The sequence below is a fragment of the Ascaphus truei genome, chromosome 4 (assembly GCF_040206685.1).
Source record: "Ascaphus truei isolate aAscTru1 chromosome 4, aAscTru1.hap1, whole genome shotgun sequence".
Classification (NCBI taxonomy): Eukaryota; Metazoa; Chordata; class Amphibia; order Anura; family Ascaphidae; genus Ascaphus; species Ascaphus truei.
This window is the reverse complement of record NC_134486.1, coordinates 287,293,208-287,320,254: the sequence shown is the minus strand read 5'-3', so window position 1 is coordinate 287,320,254 and position 27,047 is coordinate 287,293,208. Positions and strand designations below refer to the sequence as shown.

General features: G+C 45.6%; 1 protein-coding gene across 2 annotated transcripts in view; it reads right to left on the bottom strand.

The window, feature by feature from the left end:
* The window catches only part of ARMC2 (armadillo repeat containing 2), a 148,691-nt gene that overhangs the window by 30,090 nt on the left and 91,554 nt on the right, over positions 1–27,047 (bottom strand). For both annotated transcript variants that reach the window (XM_075597579.1, XM_075597580.1), the window contains exons 12-14: positions 23,923–24,022; positions 8,004–8,313; positions 1,142–1,264 (exon numbers count right to left, since the gene is read on the bottom strand). In XM_075597579.1, the coding sequence (XP_075453694.1) occupies positions 1,142–1,264; positions 8,004–8,313; positions 23,923–24,022 (533 nt within the window). The remainder of the gene's footprint in view (positions 1–1,141; positions 1,265–8,003; positions 8,314–23,922; positions 24,023–27,047) is intronic.

Here is a 27,047-nt window from a genome sequence, read left to right as displayed (position 1 = left end):
AGTACGACTGCATTTCACGTGATTGGTGTAGTGATCACATTGTTGCAGTCAGGCCCCCGTAAAGCGAATGGAAGTGGAGTGCCCTTAATTTCTGTTCCAAGCGTGTTCCCCGGTGGAAAAAATCTTGAACATCACCTACTTTTAATATACAAAACATGCCACTGCCATTAGTTCATTTTGCTACTAGATCAGAGAGATTGTTTGTGGGAACACAGATAGAAAAGTGTAATGACACACATTGCGAAGCAGGGGGTCTGTAGAGCTGAACCCCAAATTTGCAGGTCCTAACACTAAACTGTGAACATTTCCTTTTACTTGTGTATGAGAGGAAACAAACATAATAGGTCTTGTCCATACAGCAAAATGCAAAAACCTTTCAAGTTAAAAAGGTGGGGAGGGGTGAGCTCTGGGAGGAGGGTCCACATACCTCCAAACAACTGTTGTCAGTTAGAAATTAAATTAACACACACTTTACCAGTAAGCTCAAACCCCAAACCCACCACATCATATACTGTATATATATTTATGTCAAAAAGAGAGCTACTGAGCGTGGCAAATGTACTGTATACAACAAAAGACAGGGGTGCCCAATGCTACATTCAATTGACAAAACATATATGGTCATAAGAATAAAGTACAAATACTTAAATAATAAAATTTTCTTGGTTTTTTAGTTAAACCCTTTGGCCAAAGCGTCATAAGCCTGCATACCAATGTCAAGGTATAACCAAATTTGCAGAGCTCACCCCTCCCCACCTTTTTAACAAGGGAGGTTCTCTCATTTTGCTGTATGGACAAGACCTACTATGGTTGTTTCCCCTCATACAGAGGTAAAAGGGAAGGTTCCCAGTTTAGCATTAGGGCCTGCAAATTTGGTTATACGTTGACGTTGGTATGCAGGCTTATGACGCTTTGGCCAAAGGGTTTAACTAAATTACAGGGAAAATGTTATTATTGAAGAATTTGTACTTTATACTTATTACCATATATGTTTTGTCAATAGGATGTAGCATTGTATATATACTGTATATCCTCCATTGGACTGCAGGCCGTTCTGACAGTGAAGGAATTATGGTAAAGTAAAGAACAAATCAAACAAAGAGAATTTGTAGTTGCAATAGGGAGCAGTACAAGGACTTACATTCAGAAATCTGTAGTCTTCTATCTGTAATGACAGAGTCGTCATCTTGATAGTAGGATAAATTGTTGATAGTTGCAACAGTATTGATCACCAATTCCTCACATTCATCAACCAACTTATATTCTGGTGCGAAGAAGAATATAAACACATTAGAAAGCTTAAAAGAATGACTGAATTGTGATGTTTAAAATAAGTCAAGTGTCTAAAGCAGTAATCTTTTATTTATTTAACACCAGTGATGGAACTTGGGGGGTGACGGGAGGGGTAGTCCTACGGAGCTGAATCGCTTTATTTTTTTAGCTCTGCGACCCCCCCCGCCCCCCAGGTTCCCAAGATACTTACCGGTTTAAAATCTCCCTCCAAGCGAAACAAAATGGCCAGCAAATCAGGTAGGTTCACTACCCAACTGGAAGCTGCAACGTCATCCATTGCGGCTTCCTATTGGATGGCAATTTCAATCTCCTGGAGAAAGCAGTAAGTAACACTGGTAAATATGTCTGGAAACGGGGAGAGGGGTGGGTAATTAGGTTTTCCGGATCTGAAAACCCCTCCCCCTTTTCCAACCCTGATAAAAAAAATTTTTAAAAACTAAAGGAGGGATTTCTGCTTGAACACAGAGTGCCAGAGGAGAATCACTGATGATGGGGAACAGAAGAGTCCTCCTCCCCTTCAGTTCCTCTGTCAGCTAGATTGGGTTCAGCACTCAACAGGAGTGCAGAACACGATCTCCCCTACAAATTGAGCAGACAACCCATGTAGAAGCCATTAACATCATGGGTCCCATGGATTGCCAGAGCTTATGCCCTGGTGGCTATGCCGTGGAGCATGCAAGTGTTCCAAAACACACACAGTTCTATCCCAACTCTGGAAGTAGATAACATTCTGTCATTAGAGATCACTTTATTGTCATCGTTTCATCCAGTTCAACACGTTTGAAATATCAAGACTGATTATTTTTTTTGTTCCACAAATCTCTTTTGTTTAGGAAAGAAAATAGGGTGCGTAGCCGTATTGGTGCATTATTTCATGTAGTAAAAGTGAGAGAGAAGGAGTAGATAGTATGATACCTCCTCTTGGACCAACACATACAGTAGCTGATCATTTGCAAGCTTTCAAACCACACAGGGTACTTCATCAGGCTCACCTACTGCATCTCCCTCACTTGTTAGGTCTGTAATATAGTGCGCGTGCACGTGGCGCGCACGTTTCATTTGTATGTTGCCAGTGGTGATGCGCACAGCCAGGGGGCGTGGCTCTGATGTCACAGCGTTAGGCTGCTCTGTGATTGACTCACGGAGTCACTTGACGCGGCAGCAGCGCAAAAATTCAAATTTCTTGTATTTGCTCTGATCTGCCACGCCACCGCTCACGGACGTGCATGCGTCTCGACTGTATCAACGTCAACCTCCCACAGTCAGTTATCATTGATGCGTGCATGCATGGTAGCACGCATGCATGGTAGCGCGCGTGCATGGTAGCGCGCGTGCATGGTAGCGCGCGTGCATGGTAGCGCGCGTGCATGGTAGCGCGCGCACGCACGCACTATATTACAGATCTTACTTTACAACACTATTTAGGAAAGAAACATTTGAGAAAATCTACCCTAGATTTTAAAGCAGCAATCTAACCCAAATTATTTAAAAATAAATATCATGGGGTCCCTTGGAGTTAGCTGTAAACACAGAGGGGTAAGATCACTACGCGCTGATGAGGGGTATTGTGTTAACTGCCATTGAAGTCTATGTCAGTTAAGGCTGGATTGGGATGCGATACCCCACATTGGTAATTAGCAAATTATGGTAAAAGTACTTTATCATTGACATAGCCATGTGAACAAAAGATATTGTACAGCACACAGGTGAAATTCTTAGGTTTTAAAAGCTAATAAATTGAAATAGCTCAAAACAATTGCACCAGGATGACCATGAATTAGAACTGTAATTTCATACCCGAGTAAAAATCAGGGCTGTTACTTTGAATTCTTTCTACAGTATATGAAAGGAAATAGCCGCATGTTTAAAAAAAAATGAATTGCTGGCTCTATCAGGCAGAGAAGAGGTTAACATTATTGAACTTATTGTATACCTGGTTGGGATGTATGTGCTATTTTATTTATATAGTGCCAACAAGGTACGCAACGCTTTACACATTTACAATACAAGTAAATAAATTGCAAACAGTGGGGATAAGTGCAACAGGTAAATCACAACATAAGACTAATGGAGACCCTGCCCTAAAGAGCTTACAATCTAAGTATTATGCTGGGAGACCTACAGACACAAGAGGAGTAAAAGTGCATTATTAGAAGTGCAGACATGGACTTGGATTTTCATGTGCATCTGGAGTTCGTAGCGGAGGTGTAGAAATTGAATGAGATGCTTCTTATCCAAGATGTGAGATACTAGCACTTCTAATAAACAATAGAAGTATTGCTGTGATACTTTTGTCTCTCTAAATCCAACTCTGCCCATACCGAAGGTTTCCAAAAGGATTCCAGGGATCTGGGTGAAAGTTGGTGTGTCCCTTATGAGTTGGCCACACTTCTGCTTTTGGGGGTGAAGCATCATGCAACCACAGCGCTAGTGTCACAAAGAGGTCTGTCCAATCTCTCACATGCAGATGTAGTGTACCCTGAGTCACACTAAATGCGGTTGTGCCCTTGCAGCAGATGCCACCAGTCTCTCCTTAACCCTAACCCAAAATGGTTACGAAAAGGGGGAAGTCGCAGCTGTGAGATTTTACTGCTACAGCAGCTCAGGGAATACAAGTCGCACTACATCTGCAGTACCACAGTATCAAGTTGGAAATACACATGTTCATCGAGGTAAACCTTTCGCTAAATTCTAACCGGGTGACATACTTCTACTATGTTTATATTTGCATTGATCCAGAGCAAAGCAAACAAAAAAGCCAAAGTGACACACTGGTCAATTATGGCTCGAAACACAGGAGAGGGGGGCTCTCCTGACTCCAGTAAATGCCAATGACATCTATATCTATATAATATATATAATGTTTGTGAGTCTCTGTAGACCCTTTGCTTGGTCCGTCGGTCCGCCCGCCCTCCCACGGCTCTCATTGGCCGGTGTGTCTGCCCCCCCCTGTGTCCCGCCCCCCCACGGCTCTCATTGGCCCCCCAGAGCACGCTATCTCATGCTCTCTCCTCCCACAGGCCACTCCCTTTCCCGGCTCTCACCTCCCCACGCCTCTCACCTCCCCAGGCCTCTCACCCTTCCCCAGCTCTCACCCTCCCCACGGCCCAACGCCTCTCATCATCCCCACCCTTCTCACCCTCCCCACGCTTCTCACCCTCCCCATGGCGCTCTCCTCCCTCACCTGGCGCTCTCCTCCCTCACCCGGCACTCTCCTCCCTCAACCGGCGCTCTCCTCCATCACACACCGCTCTCCTCCCTCACCCGGCGCTCTCCTCCCTCACCCGGCGCTCTCCTCCCTCACCCGGCGCTCCCCTCCCTCACACGGCGCTCTCCTTCCTCAGACGGCGCTCTCCACCCTCACATGGCGCTCCCCTCCCTCACACACCGCTCCCCTCCCTCACACACTGCTCCCTTCCCCGGCGCTCTCCCTCACCCGGCACTCTCCTCCCTCACCCGGTGCTCTCCTCCCTCACACGGCGCTCCCTCACCCGGCGCTCTCCTCCCTCACCCGGCGCTCTCCTCCCTCACCCGGCGCTCTCCTCCCTCACCCGGCGCTCTCCTCCCACACACGGCGCTCTCCTCCCATACACGGCGCTCTCCTCCCTCACACACCGCTCCCCTCCCTCACACACCGCTCCCTTCCCCGGCGCTCTCCCTCACCCGGCGCTCTCCTTCACTCGGCGCTACCCACCCTTCCCCGGTGCTCGCGCTCCCACTCCCCCCCTCACCCACACAGAGCACACTCTCTGCGGCTCTCCCCTCACATAGGCCGCTCCCCCAGCTCCCCATCCCCGAGAGCGCTCCTCCGGCTCTCGGCGCCTCTCCCGTGCAAGGCACAGCACCTCCTCACCGGAGTGTCTCAGCCTCGCCGCTGAGGAGCCCGAGGTGGAGGAGGAAGGCGGCCGTGTGCAAGGTGAGTAAACGCAGAGGAATGGGTTCTTTAACGCGTCCCTGACGCCTCCCCCTGCCCTTTGCCCCCCTCCCCCTGCCCTCCCTGCCCCCCGCCCTTTGCCCCCCCACCCTTTGCCCCCCACCCTGTGCCCCCCACCCTGTGCCCCCCCTGCCCTTTGCCCCCCCCTGCCCTTTGCCCTCCCTGCCCTCCCTCCCTGCCCTTTGCCCTCCCTCCCTCCCTGCCCTTTGCCCTCCCTCCCTCCCTGCCCTTTGCCCCCTCCCTGCCCTTTGCCCCCCTCCCTGCCCTTTGCCCCCCCTCCCTGCCCTATGCCACCACTCCCTGCCCTTTGCCATCCCAGCCCCTCCCTGCCATTTGCCCCCCGCCGCCCCTCCCTGCCCTTTGCCCTCCCTCCCTGCCCTTTGCCCCTGCCCCTCCCTGCCCTCTGCTCCCCCCACCCTTTGCCCCCCGCCCCTCCCTGCCCTTTGCCCCCGCCCCTTCCTGACCTTTGCCCCCCCGCCCTTTGCCCCCCCGCCCCTCCCTGCCCTTTGCCCCCCCGCCCCTCCCTGCACTTTGCCCTGCCCCACCCTGCCCTTTGCCCCCCCCTGCCCTTTGCCCCCCCCTGCCCCTCCCTGCCCTTTGCCCCCCCGCCCCTCCCTGCCCTTTGCCCCCCCCGCCCCTCCCTGCCCTTTGCTCCCCCCGCCCCTCCCTGCCCTTTGCCCCTTTGACCGCCCTGCCCTTTGACCACCCTGCCCTTTGCCCCCCCTGCCCCTTTCTGCCCCTTGCCCCCCCCCGCCCTTCCACGCCCCCTTCCCCCCACCCTTCCATGCCCCCCTGCCCTTCCATGCCCCCCCCGCACTTCCACTCCCCCCCGCCCTTCCACTCCCCCCCGCCCTTCCACTACCCCCCCGCCCTTCCACTACCCCCCAGCCCTTCCACTCCATGCCCCCTGCCCTTCCACGCCCAGGCAACGCCGAGTATATCAGCTAGTAATTCTATAAAACCTATACCGTGCCTGCGTTTTTAGCACGTCCAGCATACATGTATAATTTCATTTATAAAACTATATCAATTTAATAAAAAAAAATGTAAAAACATATCTACAGTACTGCATCTGCGATCTAAGCCTCTATGTGTTGAATTCCACATTTCCACTGCCCTTACTGTAAATAAAACCCTTTCCTGTGCTGCTGGTGAAAACTCCTTTCCTATAACCACATTATACTGGATGTTTATTGCATTAACTATTTTTAACAGCAACACAAACCGTGTACACCACATATAAAGTATTTACATCTAGCAATCTGACAATTTAAAAAAATGCAGTTTATATTTCAGTAGGCAATTCTTGTTGTTTTCCATTATTTATTGAGTCCAGGCACAATACATAGCAGTATGGAAATGTACAGGTAATAAATAATCTTTGAAAAGAGAAGCCGGCAATTACCTGTGAGTTACACAGTAAAATAGTTACAGCTGATAAGCACAGGTGAACAGTCCAAAAGTGTCAGAGAAAAAACTTCTTTAGGAACAGTAGATTTAAAGCAGCAATCCCGGGTGTTTGCTTTTTTTTGGGGGTGGGGGGGGAGGTGGACTCCCCCAATTTTTTTTTCGTGCCTGGGGAACATGGGGATCTCCTGCATTATTTGCAGCTTCGGGAAGACCCTCACTTTAGACATATTTACCAATGAAGTTACCGGTGTCTCTGCTCCACCAGGGCAACCAAATGACAATGTCTTCCTACTGTCTGACCATTTACATTCCTTGGAGAAACCAGGAAGATGCCGGTAACTTCACCTGCAAACATTTTGGGAATTGGGAAGTCTCCATCACTGAAATGGTGGTTCAGCTAGAAGAAACACTATGTAAAAAAAAAAAAAACCCCAGTAATAATGGCAGAATTAGGGCTTTATCAGCCAGTCAATACACTTCCCTCACCCTGTAAGGCCTCGGACATGGTGCCACAGACCGTGCGGACGCTGAGCGGACATACTGCCTTAAGGCAGTGTTCGCGTCTATGCGGCGTGCGGGCGGAAGCAGGAGGGGGCGCACGTCGCGCAAGAAACCAGTTGAAACTGATTTCTTGGCGCGACAGACCGTTCACGTGAGTTGTTCACCCAATGAGGGCGAACCAGCTCCGTGATGTCAATGGCACGCCCCCAAACACACCCACGGACGGCGCGCGTACCATGGCCAGGGAAAGCACCCGCTTTCCCTCAGCCTCCGCGCGCCTCCACACGGCTGAATTTACCATGTCCGCAGCCTTACACCCCCATGGTGCTATAGTACATATAAATATAAACATCTTTTTTTTCCAGTAGGCAAATCTTATTAAAAAATGATAACCTTCTGGAAGATATACATGTTTTGCTAGGAACCATCAAGACTCAAAACCATAAAAGAGTGCTAAGCCTTAGAACGCCTCTAATAAGCGCTGCCTAAAGGCGTGCTAAAGCTTAGCAACATTTTGTGGATCTGGGCTCAAGTGCTTAATCTTGTATTCTGAAAAATCTGCTTTGGTTAGAAGAAAATTGTAACTGAGAAACGGTGCCTACTATAGAACTGTTGCATACAACTTCATAATGTCATAGTCCAGTCGCAGCAGATAATAGCAGCAGCATGTAAGGTGTCCCCTTTATTACACACCTACATTTTCATAAAACATGAACACAGATTTGTTTATGCAAACAGTAAGCTAATGAGAAAGGGAAGTTGCACAAGTATTTTCTGGTTAAGCTTGAACATTGTATCTAAGAACACAAGAAATGAATAGCAAGGAACATACAAGGAAAATATAAAGCGAATCTTCCGAACTTACCAAGAATTTTCATTAAAAGTGCAACACAGCGGTGATTAGCAGCCAGGTCAGTGCCTATAGTAGGGTGAATGGACAAGTTGGCCAGCAGCCTTATTAGTTTGATTAGAATATCTTCTGTTTCACAAGGTCGCTTCTGATCTTTGGTTTTCTCTTTTTCAGACTGTTCTGCATTCATATCAAGTCCACAATAAGTGTGCAACAAACTTAGCAGAGTTGTGATGCTTCCCCTCTGTTCATAAAATTGTTCACGTGCCTTGCTATTCTTTGCGGTTAGGTTCCCCAGCGTGAAAACCATACGCACGACAAGGTCCTAAAAAAACAAGATGCAAAAGGAATTATTATAATTGTTGTAATATGTATTAACAAAAAGTAAAAATAATAAATTAGCACACACAAACACACACACACACACACGTGAGAAAAAGAAATTGTGAACCATTTAGGATTTTCAGATGTTTCACATATTTCAAACCTAAAATGTTATTGGATCTTAATCTAAGTCATAATAATAGATAAATATAACTTTATCAAACAAACACATGATACTTTTTCAACATTTATTTATCCACAAATGATTAAACATTCAATATCCTTGTGTGAAAAAGTATGTAAACCGTTAGATTCAATACCTCTTGAGCATCAATAACTTCAACTAAGCATTTCCTGTAACTGCTGGTCAGTCTCTTACATCGTTTTTGAGGAATTGTGGCCCATTCCTCCTTACAGAACTGCTTCAACTCAGTGACATTTGAGGGCTTCCTTGCATGGACAGCTCACTTCAGTTCCCGCTACAACATTTTGATGGGTTTTAGGTCCCGACTTTGACTAGGCCATTCTAAAATGCAGAATTTCTTCTTCTGTAGCCATTCTTTTGTAGATCTGCTTGTATGTTTAGGATCATTGTCTTGCTGCATGACCCACTTTCGATTTAGCTTTTGGTCACAGATGGATGGCCTGAAATTCTCCTCTAGAATCTTCTGTTACAATTCAAAATTCATGGTTGTGTTAATGAGGTCATGAGGCAGCAAAGCAGCCCCAAACCATCACACTCCCACCAACATGCTTGAAAGTTGGAACGAGGGTGTTCTGTTCGAACGCAGTGTTTGTTTTTTTGCCAAACATAATGTTTCTCATTGAGGCCAAAATGTTCTACCTTTGACTGTCCAGAGAACATTGTTCCAGAAGCCTTGTGGATCATCTATGTGCTCTTTTGCTCAGACAGGCAGTAATGTTCTTTTTAGAGAGAAGTGGTTTCCTCCTGGCTATGCTTCCATGAACACAATTCTTGTTCAGTTTTTGAAGTGAAACTTCTTTAGTGGCACCTCATTCGAACTGGGGCAAAAATGGATTGTGGAGACAGAAATGAAACGGATGTGATGTCAGTGCTGGCAGTTGAGGCGGGGCTGTGTTCTGGCTCAGCCCGACCCCAACACTGACATCCCAACCGCTCACAAAATCAGATGCGGCGGCGGCGGGGATAGCCGCCGACGCCACTCCTGATGGCCGCCGCAACCCCCACACGACATATGCGGCGGTGGCGTTCCGCGCTCGCTGCCTGCTGCTATGCCACGCATGCGCTGTTGTGTTGTGATGGCTAACCCCTCCCCTCAGCCCCGGTCGCTCCAGCACATGCGTGCCGCCATTCCCCCCAGATGCATTGTTACAGCAGCTCCCCGGGGGGCTGGAGGCCGCTGACCCGGCTGCCGGAGGAAACCAACACCAATGGCTGCGGGGTCTGCATGCTGCGCAACTGTGCTGCTATCGGGGGCGAGTGAACGTCCGCCATTGCCGCTCCCGCTCCCATGCCGCGCATGCGCAGCAGTGATGGCGGCAGAAGAGGCTGTTGGTGTTGGCTGTGCAAGGGAATGCATCCCCCACAGCACCATCAGAGGGGGGTGAGGAAGAGCGCCCCACGCGCATTTTCGTGCCCTCCTGTAACCCCCTTGTGGCCCCGTACCTCCGCCGGGAGCCTCCTGCAGCAGGAAACGCAGCTCTACCGGGTGTAGAGAATGGGGGCTGCTCCGGGGGGGGGGGGGAGAGAGACACACACTGACACACATAGACGCACACTGACTGACACACATACACACACACACACACACACACACACACACACACACACACTGACTGACACACACACACTGACACACATACACACACACTGACTGACACACATAGGAAGAAACCGCTTGATGTCTCTGGCGCGGGCTACAGTATCCCTGTCCTGTGCCCCCTCCGGTACCGGGGAGGCCGGAAGCAGCGAGGCCTGCCGGGAGGAAGGTCTGGAGAACGGCAGCAGCGAGGCCTGCCGGGAGGAAGGCCGGGAGGGCGGCTGCGGCGGCAGCAGCTGAGAGGAGCCATGCGCGCCCCCGTTAGGTGAGGGAGACCCCCAATAATGTCCAAGCGGGGGGCAGGGGAAAGGGTCACATATCGGGGTGCAGCGAATGGGCGCATGTCAGGCTGAGACCCCCACTTCCGGGTTCCAGCCCCCCCAGTGCATTGTGGTACTTGTGGTTCTTGCTGAACACACACTTCCGGGTCCCCAGTCTCCTGTATGCAGGCAGGTTCACTTGTGAGACAATGAGTGCAACCACCCCTGGGACGGGATCTCAGGCAGGGGGAGTAATGGGGGGATAGAAAGCCAGGGCTGGCTCAGGACTGTGACCTGGGCTTAAGGACAGATGTATGAGGCACAGGGTCCAGGGGACCCTCTCCTGTCACTGTCCCCGCCCAGGGGTCCCTCCTCACCTGTCACTGTCCCTACCCGGGGGACCCTCTTCTGTCACTGTCCCCACCCAGGGGACCCTGTCCTGTCACTGTCCCCACCCAGGAGTCCCTCACCTGTCACTGTCCCCACCCAGGGGTCCCTCACCTGTCACTGTCCCCACCCAGGGGACCCTCTCCTGTCAGTGTTCATGTGCAAAGAGGGAGCTGCCCTGAAATCTGTGCACTGTAGGCAAATACCCTGCCCTCTATAGCCAATAGAGGGTAATTGTCTACCCAGCACCTGCCGTATCCTAGCAACAGACTGACACACATACACACATACACACATACACTGACTGACACACATACACACACACACACACTGACTGACACACATACACACACTGACTGACACACATACACACACACACACACTGACACACATACACACTGACTGACACACATACACACACACACTGACTGACACACATACACACACTGACTGACACACATACACACACACACTGACTGACACACATACACACACACACTGACTGACACACATGCACACACACTGACTGACACACATACACACACACACTGACTGACACATACACACTGACTGACACACACACACACACTGGCTGACACACATACACACATACACTGTCTGACACACACACTGACTGACACACACACACTGATTGACACACATACACACAAGGAATTCACACTTAGTGCAAATAGCTAATACAGGGGATGTGTGCCGAGCACGTGCATTATAAGTCAAATTTATTTGCGTTTTGTCAATGAAATTGTATTTTGATTTTTAATTAAAACATCACCAACACAAATACAATTTCTGTGACAAAAGTCAAAGAAGTTTCACTTACTATGCGCGTGCACAGCACACACAGCTTTTTTTTCCTGATAGTTGATTCATGAACATTCACATTAGCCAAGGCGAGAGTGACTTGCAGATCCTTGGATGTTAATCTGGGGTTCTTTGTGACTTCCTAGATGATTTGCCGGTTTGTTCTTGGAGAGATTTTGGTAGGACGACCGCTCCAGGGCAGAGAACTGTGGTCTTGAACTTTCTCCATTTGTCTAACTGTGGATTGGTGGAGCCCCAAATCATTAGAAATTGTTTTGTAACCCATAGTAGACTGATGAGGATCAATAACTGCTTTTCTGAGGTCCTCAGGGATTTCTTTTGATTGTGGCATGAAGAGTTTCCACACACATGTATGGTGAAGACCAAACTCACAAAGTTTCTGATCTTTATATAGGGTGGGGCCTCGCAAATTCACACCCGAAGATCTACCTAATTATTTAAACACCTCATTCTAATTATCCCCTTTAATTCAGCTGACAAAACAGGGGTTCACTTACTTTTTCACATACAGTGACTCTTAATTACTCATTGTTTGTCTAATTCATACATTATTTTGTTTCAAAATACATGGAATTGATTAATATAAAGCCTATTGGATATTTAAGAAAAGACTGGTTTGGATTCTAGAAGGTTATCATAGAAAAACTATGGAATATATGTAATTATCATTATGGTTCACAAACTTTTCTCGCCACTCTGTGTGGGTGTGTGTGTGTGACTCTCTGCCTGTCTCTGCCTTCTCCGTCTCCAATGACTCTCTTCCCTTTCTGTCCCCTGTGTCTCTGTCCTGTGTCTTCGTTCACAGACTGTTCTGTTTTGGGGGTGTCTCAGCACCTGATCACTGTGATTAGGGATGCCCCGAGAGAAATAAAGGTTGAAAACCACTGGCTTAGTCATTCAAAAAACATTTAGGTCATAAAAGTATAGTTCATGGCTTCAGGCAAATGAAAATAGTTGGCGTGTGAAAATACACTACAATTTAAATAAAAATATCACTTCTGCCAGCTACACTACTGAATTTAAGGAAAATAATAGAAAAATATTCCTATAAAGTGTTTGAATGGTTTAAGTGCTATTGATTTCAGAGTAAAGACGGATGAAAGTTTTACATTCAAATGCTACCCTCATCCATGAGTAAAGGATATGGAGTGAGGCTGAATGACAGAGTCCCAAGGCAAGTGGGAATATACTGTAAAATAAGCTATTTATTACATGATGACCTGTGTTTATGACTTCATTGGTTCACCTCCTGAATGAGCCTCGTTTTCCACTACTAATTATATATGTTACACTCAATTAAGATAATACATGTGTATCCCTTTATATAGGGACAGTTATCAGTTTAGTAATGAGTTTGTGCATTGCAATACCCTGACCAACTGTTAACCAATCCAATATAGTTCGTGTTGATACAGGGTATGCGAAGAAGGAAGCAGAGTATTTCATAATGCATGTTGCTAACATTCTCTAATGACAAACTGCTATCAGAGTTCTCAATCCCATTTATAATATTTCCGGTTACATGTACAGGGACATCAGTATGTGTGTTTTGTTTAATGTTCAAATGTTATCCCATTAGAAAAACATGCACAGTTTGGTACAGTACCCTGTGTGCCTGAAAGGCATGCAAAGCTTTGCAGTGTGTTGCAAGAGCTGCAAGCACTCAAGAAGTTAAACACAAGGGTGTCAGAAAAATGCCAGGACTGTTTCATATCTCTGTGTAATAAATCTGACCTCAGCTGCAAACAATGTTTTGGCCTTGCGGTTCAGGCACAGTAGTGAGAGAAGCCTTTTGTTGTGCAACTTTGTCCGAGTTTCTGTCACTAAAGACCTAGATTAGTTATCAGTCAAAGTGTAGGTGACTCAGACTTAGATTTGAAGGGTTACACCATAGGAAACTAAGTGATGATGTTACTTTAGTGAATTGCTAATGAATGATTTTGGGGTAAATCTTAAATAGACAAAATAAATTCACAATTACATTTATGAAGGCTCGTTATGATAACCTGGAAATGCAGTAGTAATTTATATTATCCCGTTGCGGATGTAATTATGGGGTGCACCATCATTGTAGAAATAAGGGTTCCTTGGCATCCTTCCCCCCTTCGTAATTTACATTGTAAGGCCAATGCAGCAAGGATCTATTGTATTTGTGTAAGTAACATACACTGGAAATGCATAGCAGCGATTCAGCTTTGAAATATCACCAGAACAACTTTCAGTGACATTAGCCATAAACAAAACAGTAAATTCATCTTTCAGCACCTTGCGATTTGAGTAATTACTAGAAAAGTACATTGAGATGGAATACACATATTTTATTTTGAATGTGTAAATCTAAGAGGTTGGGAAGGTTTTCATGGTTTCTGCTATTCTGTCACCATCTTGCAGTTCTGTCTATTTACTTCCTTCTGTGTATCACTTCAATTCTGCCTTCGGCCCTTCAGCTACTGGGCAGGCGTTCATTGGATTGCTGTGCAGAAAGAGTAGGCTTATACGGAAGACAATATGATGTATTTAAATAAATTGTCCTGTAAAGATAATTATTTTTATTCTGTACAGCCTGACACATATTTATATATTACAAATTATTTTATGCTTCTAGGAAGGTTCCTGTTGTATACTTTTTTTTTGTTTGCTATATCATCATAAGTGTGATGCAGAGTAAACAAAATCAGTCCTGGCTTGTGCCTGATTTTCACGGTTCTATGGTTCCACATTTACTGCATTTGGGAGGTGAGTTGCTACCTTACCTTCCTTGCCAAACATGCTATTACTTGTGAATAGAGGGTGCCTGTTTTTCTTCCTCCATTTCACCTCAGGACTTTGCTGACTATTTCAAGACAAAGGTGGATTTCATTCGTCAAGACATCCCCTCTCTATCCTCCTCAAATTCTACACCTCTTCCTAACTCTCCTTCTGCCTCCCTGGACACTTTTTCGTGTCACAGAGGAGGATGTGTCACTGCTGATCTCCTCTTCTGCCTCTACCTCTTGTCCCATACCCTCCCATCACTTCAAATCTCTCACTCCTATTCTAATCCCCACACACACATATTTTCAACTCCTCACTCCACACCTTTCCCACCTCGATCAAGCATGCAACAGTTATACCTTTGCAGACGATATCTGTCTCTCTAACTGTATTGGAAAGTACCACTCATTAGCTGAAGTATGCCATAACATGTGCTTTAAGTAAGCAGAGCTCCCTCTCTTGTCACATGTTTCACCACTCATCAGCTTAAGTGTGCCAGCTTTGGGTTAGCAGAGCTCTCTCTCTCTGTCACGTTTACCATATATAGCGTTGTTTACTACAAAGGAAGTGTGACTCATCAGTTTAAGTATGCATTTGCTACAACACTCAGCACTGACTGGAGGAAGCCTAACACAAAATGCTATAAGAGCCTAGGCTGGGAATAGTGCCAGAAGCTTCTTCCATGGACCGTGCAGGTGCCTGGCCAAGAATTCCCCTCGCTGTCTCTGGACCAAACTAGACTGATTGGGGCTTACCCAGTGTTTGGAGTGTTTTCCTGATGTATGCTGTTTAGCTGTGCAAGCTGTAGCTGAGAACATAACCGAAGCTAAGTTAAATCCCTTTTTGATTACATCTCTAAGACTGTTTCCTGACTCAGAGTGTGCAAGTTATTGGCTGAATCTAGTATCTTTGAATTACACTAACTATCGCCCTGTCTCCCACCAGCTTTTTCTCTCAAACCTCCTTGAACACCTTGTGTTTTATAACTTGCTCCATTTTGTTACCTCCTATTCTCTCGTGGATCCTCTACAATCTGGCTTCCGCACTGCTCACTCCACAGAAACAGCCCTCACTAAAATAACATATGACCTCCATGCTGTCAAAGCCAAAGGTCATCATTACACTCTGCTCAAATTACTCCTCTCTGCAGCCTTTGATACTGTGGAGCACCCTCTTCGCCATCACATTATCCACTGTTGGTATCCCTAACAGAGGTCTATCCTCGATTTCCTCTTACCTCTCTCTTTGTACCTTCAGTTTCTTGTTTTCTAACACCTCCTCCTTCTCTTCTGTCGATCTCTTTGTGGGTGTAACCCAGGGGCCTGGCTGTGACCTTATCACATCTCTTAGTTTCAAATATCACTTCTATGCTGATGACAACCAAATTTACTTTTCAACCCCTGACCTTACACCTGCTGTACAGATCAATGTCTCTCAATGTCCCTCCACTGACTCAAACTTAACATGTCAAAGACGGAGCTCCCCATACGTCCTCCCAGGCCTGGCTCTACTGCCACCTTCTACATTACTGTTGGCAGCCCTATAATACAGCCAGTATCACAAGCATGCTTCGTAGGGGTCAAACTTTAATGCAGGCCCTCATTCTCTCATGTCTCGACTACTGTAACCTTATACTGTCTGGCATTCCTGCCTCTCACCTGCCTCCCCTTCTATCTATCATAAACGCTGCTACTAGAATCACCTTACTCTCTCCTAAATCTGTCTCAGTGTCTCTCCTGCTGAAAGCCCTCTCCTGGCTTCCAATTAAATCATGTATTAGTCACAAAATTCTCCTCCTCCCTTTTAAAGCTTTACACTCTTCTGCCGCTCCTTTCATTTTAGCCCTAATTTCTCGCAACACGCTGTCCTGACTCTTGCGTTCTGCTCAAGGATGTCTTCTCTCTACCACTTTTGTATCTAAAGCCCTCTCCCACCTAAAACCCTTTCTCACTCACTGCCCCACACCTCTGGAATCCACCTTTAAGCTCCATCTTAAAACATACCGCTTTAAAAAAAGCTATTGGGTAGCTCTGTGACTGATACTATACACCTCATACATCAAACTTGGCCTCTTGCAGACACACTTTCCAGAAAACCCTACTTCTGTGCGTTCTCTCTACTTTACAATTAGATTGTAAACTCTTCGGGTACGGGACTCATTCTCCTAATGTCAGTTGTATGTCTCAAGCGCTTATTCCCATTCTGTGTCATGTTATTATGTCACGTGCATTACTGCTGTGAAGCGCTATGTACATGGTTGGGGCTATATAAATAAAGCTATACATGCATACATACATTTCAAAGCAGCCATTTTGGACATTTTTTGGCCCAATTTACTTTAATGGCTGCTTCGGAATATATAGAATAAGGCCCTTTAGTCTTTGTATTGTGCCGGAATTCTACGCGCATCCTCCCACGAGTTTAAAAGAAAACCTGACACTGCAGGGGTATAGGAAATCGGATCATTTTTTAAACTTTGACAAGCAAGTTGACCAAAATGAAGCTATTCTCGGACACAGCCACCATAAATGAATAACATCTGCTCTCTGACCGCAAAGATTCCAACAAGGGTCAATGAGCCCAAGAAAAGTTTAATCTAAGTGGGCAGGAGTCAAAACAAATCTAACACATTTCTGCAAGTAAACTCTGACAAATTAGCCGAATTCAATATATCTGGAAATTGTCCCAGGTTCCTCTTCTACAGTATTAACAATATGGGGACTGCTTTTTTGGGGCAAAATGAAAACAACACATATAAAGTAACGAATATCACTGCAAACACCAAAAACTAGTTCTGTGTTACACTTGTAGGTATTTGTGAAACGTTATTGTCTAAATGATCTAAATATATAAGTACTGTATTATTTGAAGAACAAGAAAAGTAAGAAAGCCACGTTCGTTAAAATTATGCAGGACATTTCAAAGTTGTTTTAATAGTTACACAACTGATTAGCAAGAAAGTTGCAAACAACTGCACAATAACATATTATTTGAACTTGGCAGCCTAGTTTTAATTACAAGTTGAGACTAATAATTCTGCTTGAAACCTATTTCTGCCTAACAACAGGCTCAGCCTATAAGCAGTCAGGAAGTGATCTGTTTTCAAGACGCGCAACCACAAGAATGTTTCCAGTACAGCAGTGAGATTAAAGACTATTCCACTCAACATCATCTTATTTATATACACCAGAGTCTTAAAGAGACAATCCAAATTTTTTTTTTACACAGGATTGAAGCAGGGGGTCTCTCTGGAGCTGAACCCCATTAATTACTTCCGTAGGGGGTGCCATAGCCACTCCGTCTGGATAGCAGGGTTCACACTATGGCCGCTATTCAAAGCTCCCACGCCTGTGGGCCAATGGAAAGCCGTGACATCATCCGATGCGGCTTCCAGCCCATGTGACGTAGAGCTTTAAAAAGCAGAGAGATACCGACACCCATTATGGAGGCAAATATCTCCGGAAGCAGGGGGTACCCAGAGCTGAAATGAACGGGGTTCAGCTCGAGACCCCCTGCTTCAATCCTGTAAAAAAACCTTGGATTGCCTCTTTAAACAGTCCTGTACACAGAGATCCAGTAAAAATAATTTGGTATTGATAACATTTTACACGTCATGCAGGCTACAGCATCGTTTCTTTAAAATGCACGTGCATTGTCTTGCCAGGATAAGCACTTCAAAAGTAATGGCGTGCTGTGGCTTTTTACCTCTTTTGATATATCATGGGTTCTACCCACATACTATTTGTGACGGGGGCATTCGAGTACGTAGACAACAAAATTGGGGGTGCAGTTGATGACGTTTTTTATATCAAAGCTGACTCCTGTTGTGCATGAAGTGATGGAATTTTTGGTGAGATATATATGACCACAGGTGATGCACCGGTCGCCCCCACATTTAAAACAGCCCAAAGGTTTGGCGGGGAGCCAGGTGGTGTAATCTGATGGCTTTTCATTATGGGTTTTTTAATTGGCTCAGGGCAAGTGCATTTGTCAGACTTTTCCCCTTTTGTAAAGTTATGACAGGTCTTAGTCAGCAAAGGGTCTTCTTAAAGGATGTGCCAATATTTTTTTAGGACTTTACTAATCCTAGTCGCACCCTCGTTGGAGTTAGTAATACATTTGGTGACACAGGTTGTATTTAAATCAGAACCAGTGCTGAAGAGATTACTTTATTTTTTTTTACCAAAACGTCTTCTTTTAAGTGAAGATGCTTTCAGGAAAATCTCATTAATGGTTACAGGATCGTATTGTTTCTCGACGAATCTATTCTTTAGGATTTCTGCTTCTGTATAGGAATCCTCATCAGTGGTACAGTTTTCTACGTAGGCGATGAAACTGCCCGTAAGGGATGTTTTTGATCCACGTAGGATGATGGCTGCTCGTAGCGCTAAGGTAGCCGTTACAGTCAACACTTTTCCTATACAATTTACTGTATATACCCGACGTGGGCAACCCTGTCGCCATTCGTCACTTGTGGCGAATTGGCAATCAAAGTGTGGCGAATTGTAGTTTCCCAGCGTAATGGGAAGCATGGCGGGAAGCGCAAGTGCCCCGGCAAGTGCGAGTACGCCGGCAAGCGCAAGTCCCCTGGCAGCAGAGGCGCTAGTGCTGAGGGGACCGGCCGCGGAGTGTGGCCGGGAGGCGAGTGGAGGAGAAACAACCAATGAGAGCGGTCAGGGCGGAGCACACACGCTGGCGGCGACCGTGCCACAGACTTCTGTTCCTGTGCTAGGCAAGGGAAGAAGCTGGCTCGAGATCATGATATTGGTGGGGTTGGGGGTTGGGGGGGGGGGGATGATGGGAAATGAGATGATGATGATGATGAGGGGGGGTGAAATGAGATGATGATGGGGGGGTGAAATGAGATGATGATAATGATGAGGGGTGAGGAGATGATGAGGAGGAGGGTAGTGGTGGTGGCGTGAGAGGGGGGTGAGAGGAGGAGGGGGGTTGAGAGGATGAGGGGGGAGTGAGAGGGAGCTTGAGGGGGGTTGCAACAATCTTGGAAGTAGTGGGAGAGAAGCATTAAAATCAGTACAGCTCGTCCTGTATGACTGCTGGTCTGTGATTTATAAATGATCTGACCTTTATGTCATTTGTTTCTATATTTCACTCCATGTATGCACCAATTTGCACCATTTCAAATTCTATTTCGTAAAAAATGCTGGGAGGGCACTCAATCCCCAAACCTCTCCCAGAATGTTTTACGATATAGAATATGAAATGGTGCAAATTGGTGCATATGTTGAGTAAAATTTAGAAAAAATTACGTAACGGTCTGAGAATTTATAAAAAATATACCTCCCCACCGACTTTTCGAGCACGCCGCATTTTTCACCAGTGTGTCCAGTACTTTTGGTGAAGCCACCTGGCAACCCTAGGGAGTCAACACCCGACCTTGAATTTCTGAATGTGCAACATAATACCTCAATTTTTAAATGGTGTGGCTATTTCCACTTCCCATTCGCCACACCTGTGGCTACATTGAAAAATAGGTTGCCCACCCCTGGTGTATACGATTTGAAGAGTGGAACAGTTTGACATTGAGAAAAGGAATACTTACAGAATTGATGCTGCTGGTGAATTTAAGATTCAGATTGTTAATCTGTGTTGTAAAAATTCCTCTAGGCTGGTCTGGTTGCCTTATAATTTTTGTCTACCTATATATGTGGTTGGAAAAGTGGATATTATGCCATATATAATCGTCTTCCCATTTTCCCATATAAATTGGCGTAACTGGGAGTAAATTTTGTCCCCATAGCCATTCCACATCTTTGAAGATAAAAAGTGTTTTCAAAATAAAAAAAGTTGTGATTGAGAATAAAATCAATGGTTTCAATAATAAAAACTCTTTGGGGCCGATTCACAAAGCAGTGATAATGGTTTTAAGTGCGATAAATGCCTTTCTAGCGCAATACTGCCTGCTGTGGGATTAACAAAGCAGTGATAACAGTGCAGTATCGCGCTATAAAGGCTTTTTATCACCAAAAAACAGCCAGTGATGTAAAAACAAGTCGTACGATCGGCCCAAAAAATGGCAAACCCGCCGTTTTTTGCCAGTCTGCGTGATTCACAAAGCAGTGATAACTGAATTGCACTGTAAAAGCTCACCATTTCTTTTCACTAGTTAAAGGCTGGAGCAAAAGAGATGGAGACAGGCATAAAAGCATTATATATTTTTTTCCTGCACAGTATTAATACAAGTAATACAATTAATAGCAATAATTCTATAAACTATTGGAGAATTTCAGAGAAATGAAAAGCCAATTATATACTGTACCCAAAATAAATCTGTTGCAGAGCTCAACAGAACTGCATATTTAAATATTAGCTCATGTGACAGTGTTCGTCTAGCTTTCAATATGACATCTCATGGCATGAATTCATGTAAAAAGTCATGTAATAGAAGTATTAAAATACAGCATGTATTTGAAAGTTGCGAATGGATTCAGTATCAGGGAACTGTAATTCTGAGATCAATGTATGGAGCAAAGAAACAAAAGATGACAATACAAGAAGAAGAAGAAAAAGAAGTGAACATTTATGTACCGGTATGTGCAAAGCAGCAATGTTACCAGGGAATTTGTTTATGATGGGTTCCCACTTCCTGAAGTACGAACATTGTCTGACCCACCACATATAATTTCTAAAGATATAACAACCACAAAAGCACAACATGTATTGTCTAAAGTTACAACGAGGCAAACAAATGCAGTAGAAGGAAACTAACCACATCACAAGATAATAGCCAATGAATAGAGGGAAAGAGAGACTCTTAGTGGCTGGTTGTAGCACTGCCCAACATAATATATCCAGCATCATTTTATTAAAGCAGCAATTCCCTCGTAAATATTTTTATATATATATCTTTTTAACCTTCTCTGAACCGGGAAGGCCCTCTCAGCTCAGCTGATCTGTGGTCCCCTGACCTCTCGGTTCCTGAGATATTTGTTCTTTATGTGCCAGTTTTGACACACACACACACGCACACGCACACGCACACAACACACACACGCACGCACACACACATATAAAATATAAATATGGACGGAGGGTCACAAACTGAAAGTCACACTGGAGTGAGGCTGGACCCCATGGCCATTTTGGGCAAGTATACGAGCCCATTACAGACTAACTGCTGGCAGAACAAACCTAGCAGCCGTGCTTTTCCATCCCAATGTATTCCTTGGGATGAGTATGCTTTCTGAACTGTGTGGGTTACCCCAGGCACTAGGAGGCTTTATACACAAAGCATTGTAGGCAAATGTTTCTCTTACTCACGTTCATTTGCTAATACAGTATAAAGATACCGAAACGAAATCCCAAAACACAAAGTATTACAAACCGACACGTCTGGTGTAAAATACATGAACCAGACATAGAGTACAGTATATGTTGTATCTCAGTGAAGCGATATGTACAGTAGAATGGCCAGTCAGAATATTACCCAGCAGCCTTCAGCATATGTACTCTTGACAATTATTAGTTGCTTGGGTCTGCAGTTTGTTATGCGCTTAGGAGTGGGAAACTTTACTTATTTTCTATTTGCAACCAATTTTTATACAAAACTGCTGTACTGAATGTATGAAACAGGGCAGGAATGAAAGTTAAAAATGGAAAAAAAACCTGTCCCTCTATGATGGATTAACAACGGTTACAGGTGGGTAGGATGTCTGCTGCTGCGGCTGCTGCATTGTCCATAACAAAAAAGGGGACCTAGTATTTTCCATTACAGTATATACAAACAGTTTATGCCCATAGATATATTTCATGAATAGGGACACAGAAAATGTTATGGGTCGTCTCAACATATCACGGAAGTGAACATTAGGCAAACAAAAAAAAAGCTGTGTGTGCTGTGCACGCGCATAGTAAGTGAAACTTCTTTGACTTTTGTCACAGAAATTGTATTTGTGTTGGTGTTCGTGATGTTTTAATTAAAAATCAAAATACAATCTAAATGACAAAACGCAAAATCCTCTCTTCCGGGATCTCCGGCTTTGTCTGGACTGGGGAGGGGAGGAGCCGGGGAGGAGTGAAGAGGCCGGTACTGAGCCGCCCGAACGTCCTGCTCCTCTCACCAACGGCTCCGCTGCCAGCCGCTTGTGCAGGAGTTCCGTAAGCGTCGCCATTAGTAGTGCGCATGCGCGGCATGGCAGCGGACGTGTGGGGGGAATGGCAGCCGTTAGGAGCGGCGCCGGCTAATCGCCCGTGTGGGGAGAGCAGCGCCCGTGTGGGGGGAGCAGCGCCCGTTTGGATGTGCCGCATGTGACACCAGACGTGTGGGGGGAGTGGGGGGGGAGCCGTGACGTCACTTCCGTTTCACATTTCGCCCCCAACTCTCCATTTTACTCCATCAGAATAGGTGCCACTAAAGAAGTTTCACTTCAAAAAACAGTCAGGGGGCTTTCCTCTGCCCTTGCATTAAAATTCCTAATGAATTATATCAGGTGGGAACTTATACAGCTGTTTATCAGAGTTTGATTGAGGCACAAAGAGCTGATTTGCCCTTGATTGATATAAAAACTAGTTCACACAGGCCATGCAGAAAAACATGTACCGACTGCCAACTCCTTTCTAGGAAATGTTTGGGCCGATCTGCTGCTAAATCTACTCTTTAGGCTGTTGATTAGAAGCAGTCTAACCCTGAGGCAGATAGCATTACGCATTGTCAGGCATGTGTCATTATTTTATTAACACTGTATTTGTTTAGCTGCATTTGAATGTTTTTCTTGTGACTTTATCATTTTTGTGAAATTCTCTGTTTAAAACAGCAATCCGACCACAAAGAACATTTTTTTCTTATTATCTGACGTGGGGGCTCTCAAAAAATAACAAAAACCTGCAAATATGGCGGCAGGGTCATCCATAGAAAGCTGCGATGTCAACTTCTGATGTTGTTGCAACTTCCTAATGGGCGTTGGAGCGAGACGAGCCAAGGCTGACAGAGCTGCCATTAGGGGGAAGCGCTGGGACAAGTGGCCCGGACCCTGTGGCTGAGGAACGCCCACCTGGCCAAATTCAGAAGTTGGCCCCATTAAGATGCAGGTAGCAACTTCTGGAATCAAACAAGCAGCCCCCCCCCCGTCCTCTGAACTCGTCATCAGATTCCCCATTCCCAACCCCTGTGCTGAACAAGCTGTCATCCCCCATGGCCTCCCACCTTCTCTTGGACACTCACTCACTTGGGGCCCTGGGATACCTTTGTGACCCGTGCCCCATACAAGTTGGTGGTGGGCCTGCTGGCTGCCATATTGTGTCCACCAGACTGTGGTAAAACCGGTCAATATTGGTCAATCTCTCGTCCTCAAAATAGTCAAGAGCTACTCGGTACACAACAATCTTTCAAGGATCTGTGCCTATGCACACAAAACTAAAAAATACCTATATTGCATGGGAGACAGGGGGGAATAAGGATCGTTTATAAGGAAGCTTACAAACGGAAGACATCCTATACGATATCCACACACAACAAATGCTGTAGGTTTCTGGGGTTGATCACTTTTAAAATAAACATTTTCATTTTTTGATTGCATGTATAAAAGAGCAAAGAAATCAACGGACCTGCTTCTGTGGATGTTTGTTCAATACAGATAAGAACAAGGCGTAACATCTGGAGCAGTCTGCCAAAGCTGTACAACAGTCATTGTAGGAAGAAAGTTTGCTACAAAAAAACAGTACATGATGAATTAATGGAATTGAAAAGTTGTGCCCATGCATGATTCATATGTCATAATTGTTTTCTGCTGACATTTTGTTTAGTAACAGCGTTATGAAAATAGAATGGCACAGCATTTAAGTTCACTTATTGCCTAATGAATGTTGCAAACAAAGCAACCCTTTTGCATACATGAGCATAATTTGGAGGCTTTGGACAAAAACATTTTAACTTATGTAGTGAAGTTTAAGACAGTGTAAATGTTGGAAATATGTGCAGAAATCCAAAATAAGATATTTGATAAAACTACAATTTAAATATTTGTATGCAAAAACTGAGAATACATCTAGATTGTAGCTGATTGCTTAAATATGTAATGTCCAGAGAGCACGTCTGAAAAGAAATGTGGGTGGTTCTAAAAAGCAAGTACCAGTTAGCCCAGGGGTACGCAAAGTGGGGGCGCGAGATTTTCTGGGGGAGGGAGGCGCGAGCGTTACAGATGCCCCACCTGTCCGCGCAGGCATTTAAATTAAATTAAATGCCGGGGATCGCGTGAGGCCTCTGTAAAACTCCCGCACCTTCCAGCGACGCGACATCATGGCGACCCGGCGTCATGGATCACGTGACATCATGTTGCTATGGCAACATGACGTCACATGACCCCACGGCGTCAAATTTTTGACGCCGGAGCCATGCAGGAAGGGGGACTCGAGTGAGGGGGGGAGCCCAGGCAGGGGGGCGCAGGAAGAAAACTTTGCGCACCACTGAGTTAGCCCACACAGGAACCACTTTTCTAAATCATTTATGTGTTTTGGCGTTCAGCTTGTGCGATGTAAAAAATTGGGATACAATATTAATACGAGATATAACTCGTGGATAGAAAAAAACGAAGCAGCAAACTCCCAAAACAGACAGCGTCAGAAGATTGAATTGGAAGATGGAAGATGTATGCAAGCAGCCCCATGGCAAACCAGGTTACGAAAAACATAGGGGTGTGTCTTTATGCCGCTCCAGACGATCAATTTTGATATGCACATTTGTATTTATTTTAATGTTTGAATAAAACACACCCCGCCCTCATAACTCAGAAGTTATCTTTTTGGGGGGGTTTGCCACTGTCTAAAGGGGGACCAGGACATCTGTGCAAATTTGAGGTGTCGGATTTAGATCCAAAACGAATCTAGTGGTTCTTTTGGTCCGTGGATTTGTCTGAAAAAGTTCAAATCTGCCATTCTGGAATATTGTTATTTTTAGAGCGAGAAATTCTTTTAGGAAGTTGTGGGACGAGACTCATTTAAATATACTTTGCATATCCATTAGCATATCTCCCAGCCAGCTACCTCAGGTGTGCTCCTTTTTCAGCACAGGCGTGTCTCCCTAATTTATTTGGAGGGAGGTTTGAGGGGATATATATACACAACTGGAGACACTACAATTGAAAGCTTCTCTCTCTGCAAAATGGCATTTTATTGGCCTTTTTCAGACTGATCCTCAGACCAAAGAAACCGGCCGATCCGAGGCGGGACCAGATCCTGGAGGGTTGTTTGAAGGGATATATATATATATATGAAGAAAAAAAAAGAAAGGGAAAACACAGGCGCAAAAATCGTTAAATATAATATATAAAATATATAAAGAACATAAAATTGAAACAATAGCTGATATCTTGAGGATGAATTCTGAAATGAATGAAAAGAGACAAAATACGGTGAAGCACGTTTTAGTAGTAAAATTACGCAAAAGTAGACAGCTACTTACAAAGTAGCCAATAGCTTAGGCATGTAGGACACATAGGTTCCTCTCCTTCCCGCTACTCGGTCTGCTGGTCTGTTTCTCTCCACGTGGGACGCCGAGATTCTATGGCTGCTTCGTCTGTAGATGATTTCCAGTACTCCCAAGTTACGCCGTAGGTCTCGCGAGATCGCGAGTGTGACGTCACCCGATTTATCTTTGTGCCGGAGCAGGGAGTTGCAATGTCCAAAATAGGAACCAGTATTGCGACTTGAAATCAACGAGATATTTTGTCTCTTTTCATTCATTTCAGAATTCATCCGCAAGATATCAGCTATTGTTTCAATTTTATGCGCTTTATATATTTTATATATTATAATTAACGATTTTTGCGCCTGTGTTTCCCTTTTTTTTCTTTCCATATATAACTATTGTGTATAGTGTAACACTGTGGCAGCATTTATCGTTATAATCCTTGTTTTATTGTGTTTGTTTGCGCACTTAGTTAATTTATAGTTTATATATATATATATTTATATATATATATGTACATACAGTGTTCGACAATCCTATAAATTTACACGCCCGGGGCGAGTGGATTTAACCTCCGGGCGAGTAAATATTGGCCCAAGCAGCACACGTGTTTGTTTTTTTAAATTTCCCTGCTCGCGCTGAAATTTCCCTGCTCGCGCTGAAATTTCCCTGCTCGCGCTGAAATTTCCCTGCTCGCGCTGAAATTTCCCTGCTCGCTTAAAAAAAAAAAAAAAAACTCCCCCTACCTGACAGCTGATTGGCGCGCGCTCCCAGGCTTTGTGGGCGCGCGGCCAGGCTCTATATGTGCCCGCCCCCACCGAGCGGCCATTCTTTTTTTTTTTCCATGGAGGACACAGTAAGTATCATCTGTGCCTTACCCCGTCCCCGGCGCTCCCGCTGCCCGCAGTTATGGAGGTGGTAGCGGGGGTGTTCTCCTGTCCCCGGCGCTCCCCCCGTCACAGTCCCTCCGGTTCCCGCATCCCCCTGTCACCGCGTGACAGCCCGCGGGGCAGAAGATGGGAGCGGGGATGTCCCTCCGGTTCCCGCTTCCCCCTGTCACCGCGTGACAGCCCGCGGGGTAGGAGATGGGAGCGGGGATGTCCCTCCGGTTCCCGCTTCCCCCTGTCACCGCGTGACAGCCCGTGGGGCAGGAGATGGGAGCGGGGATGTCCCTCCGGTTCCCGCTTCCCCCTGTCACCGCGTGACAGCCCGCGGGGCAGGAGATGGGAGCGGGGATGTCCCTCAAGTCCCCACTTCCCTCTGACCC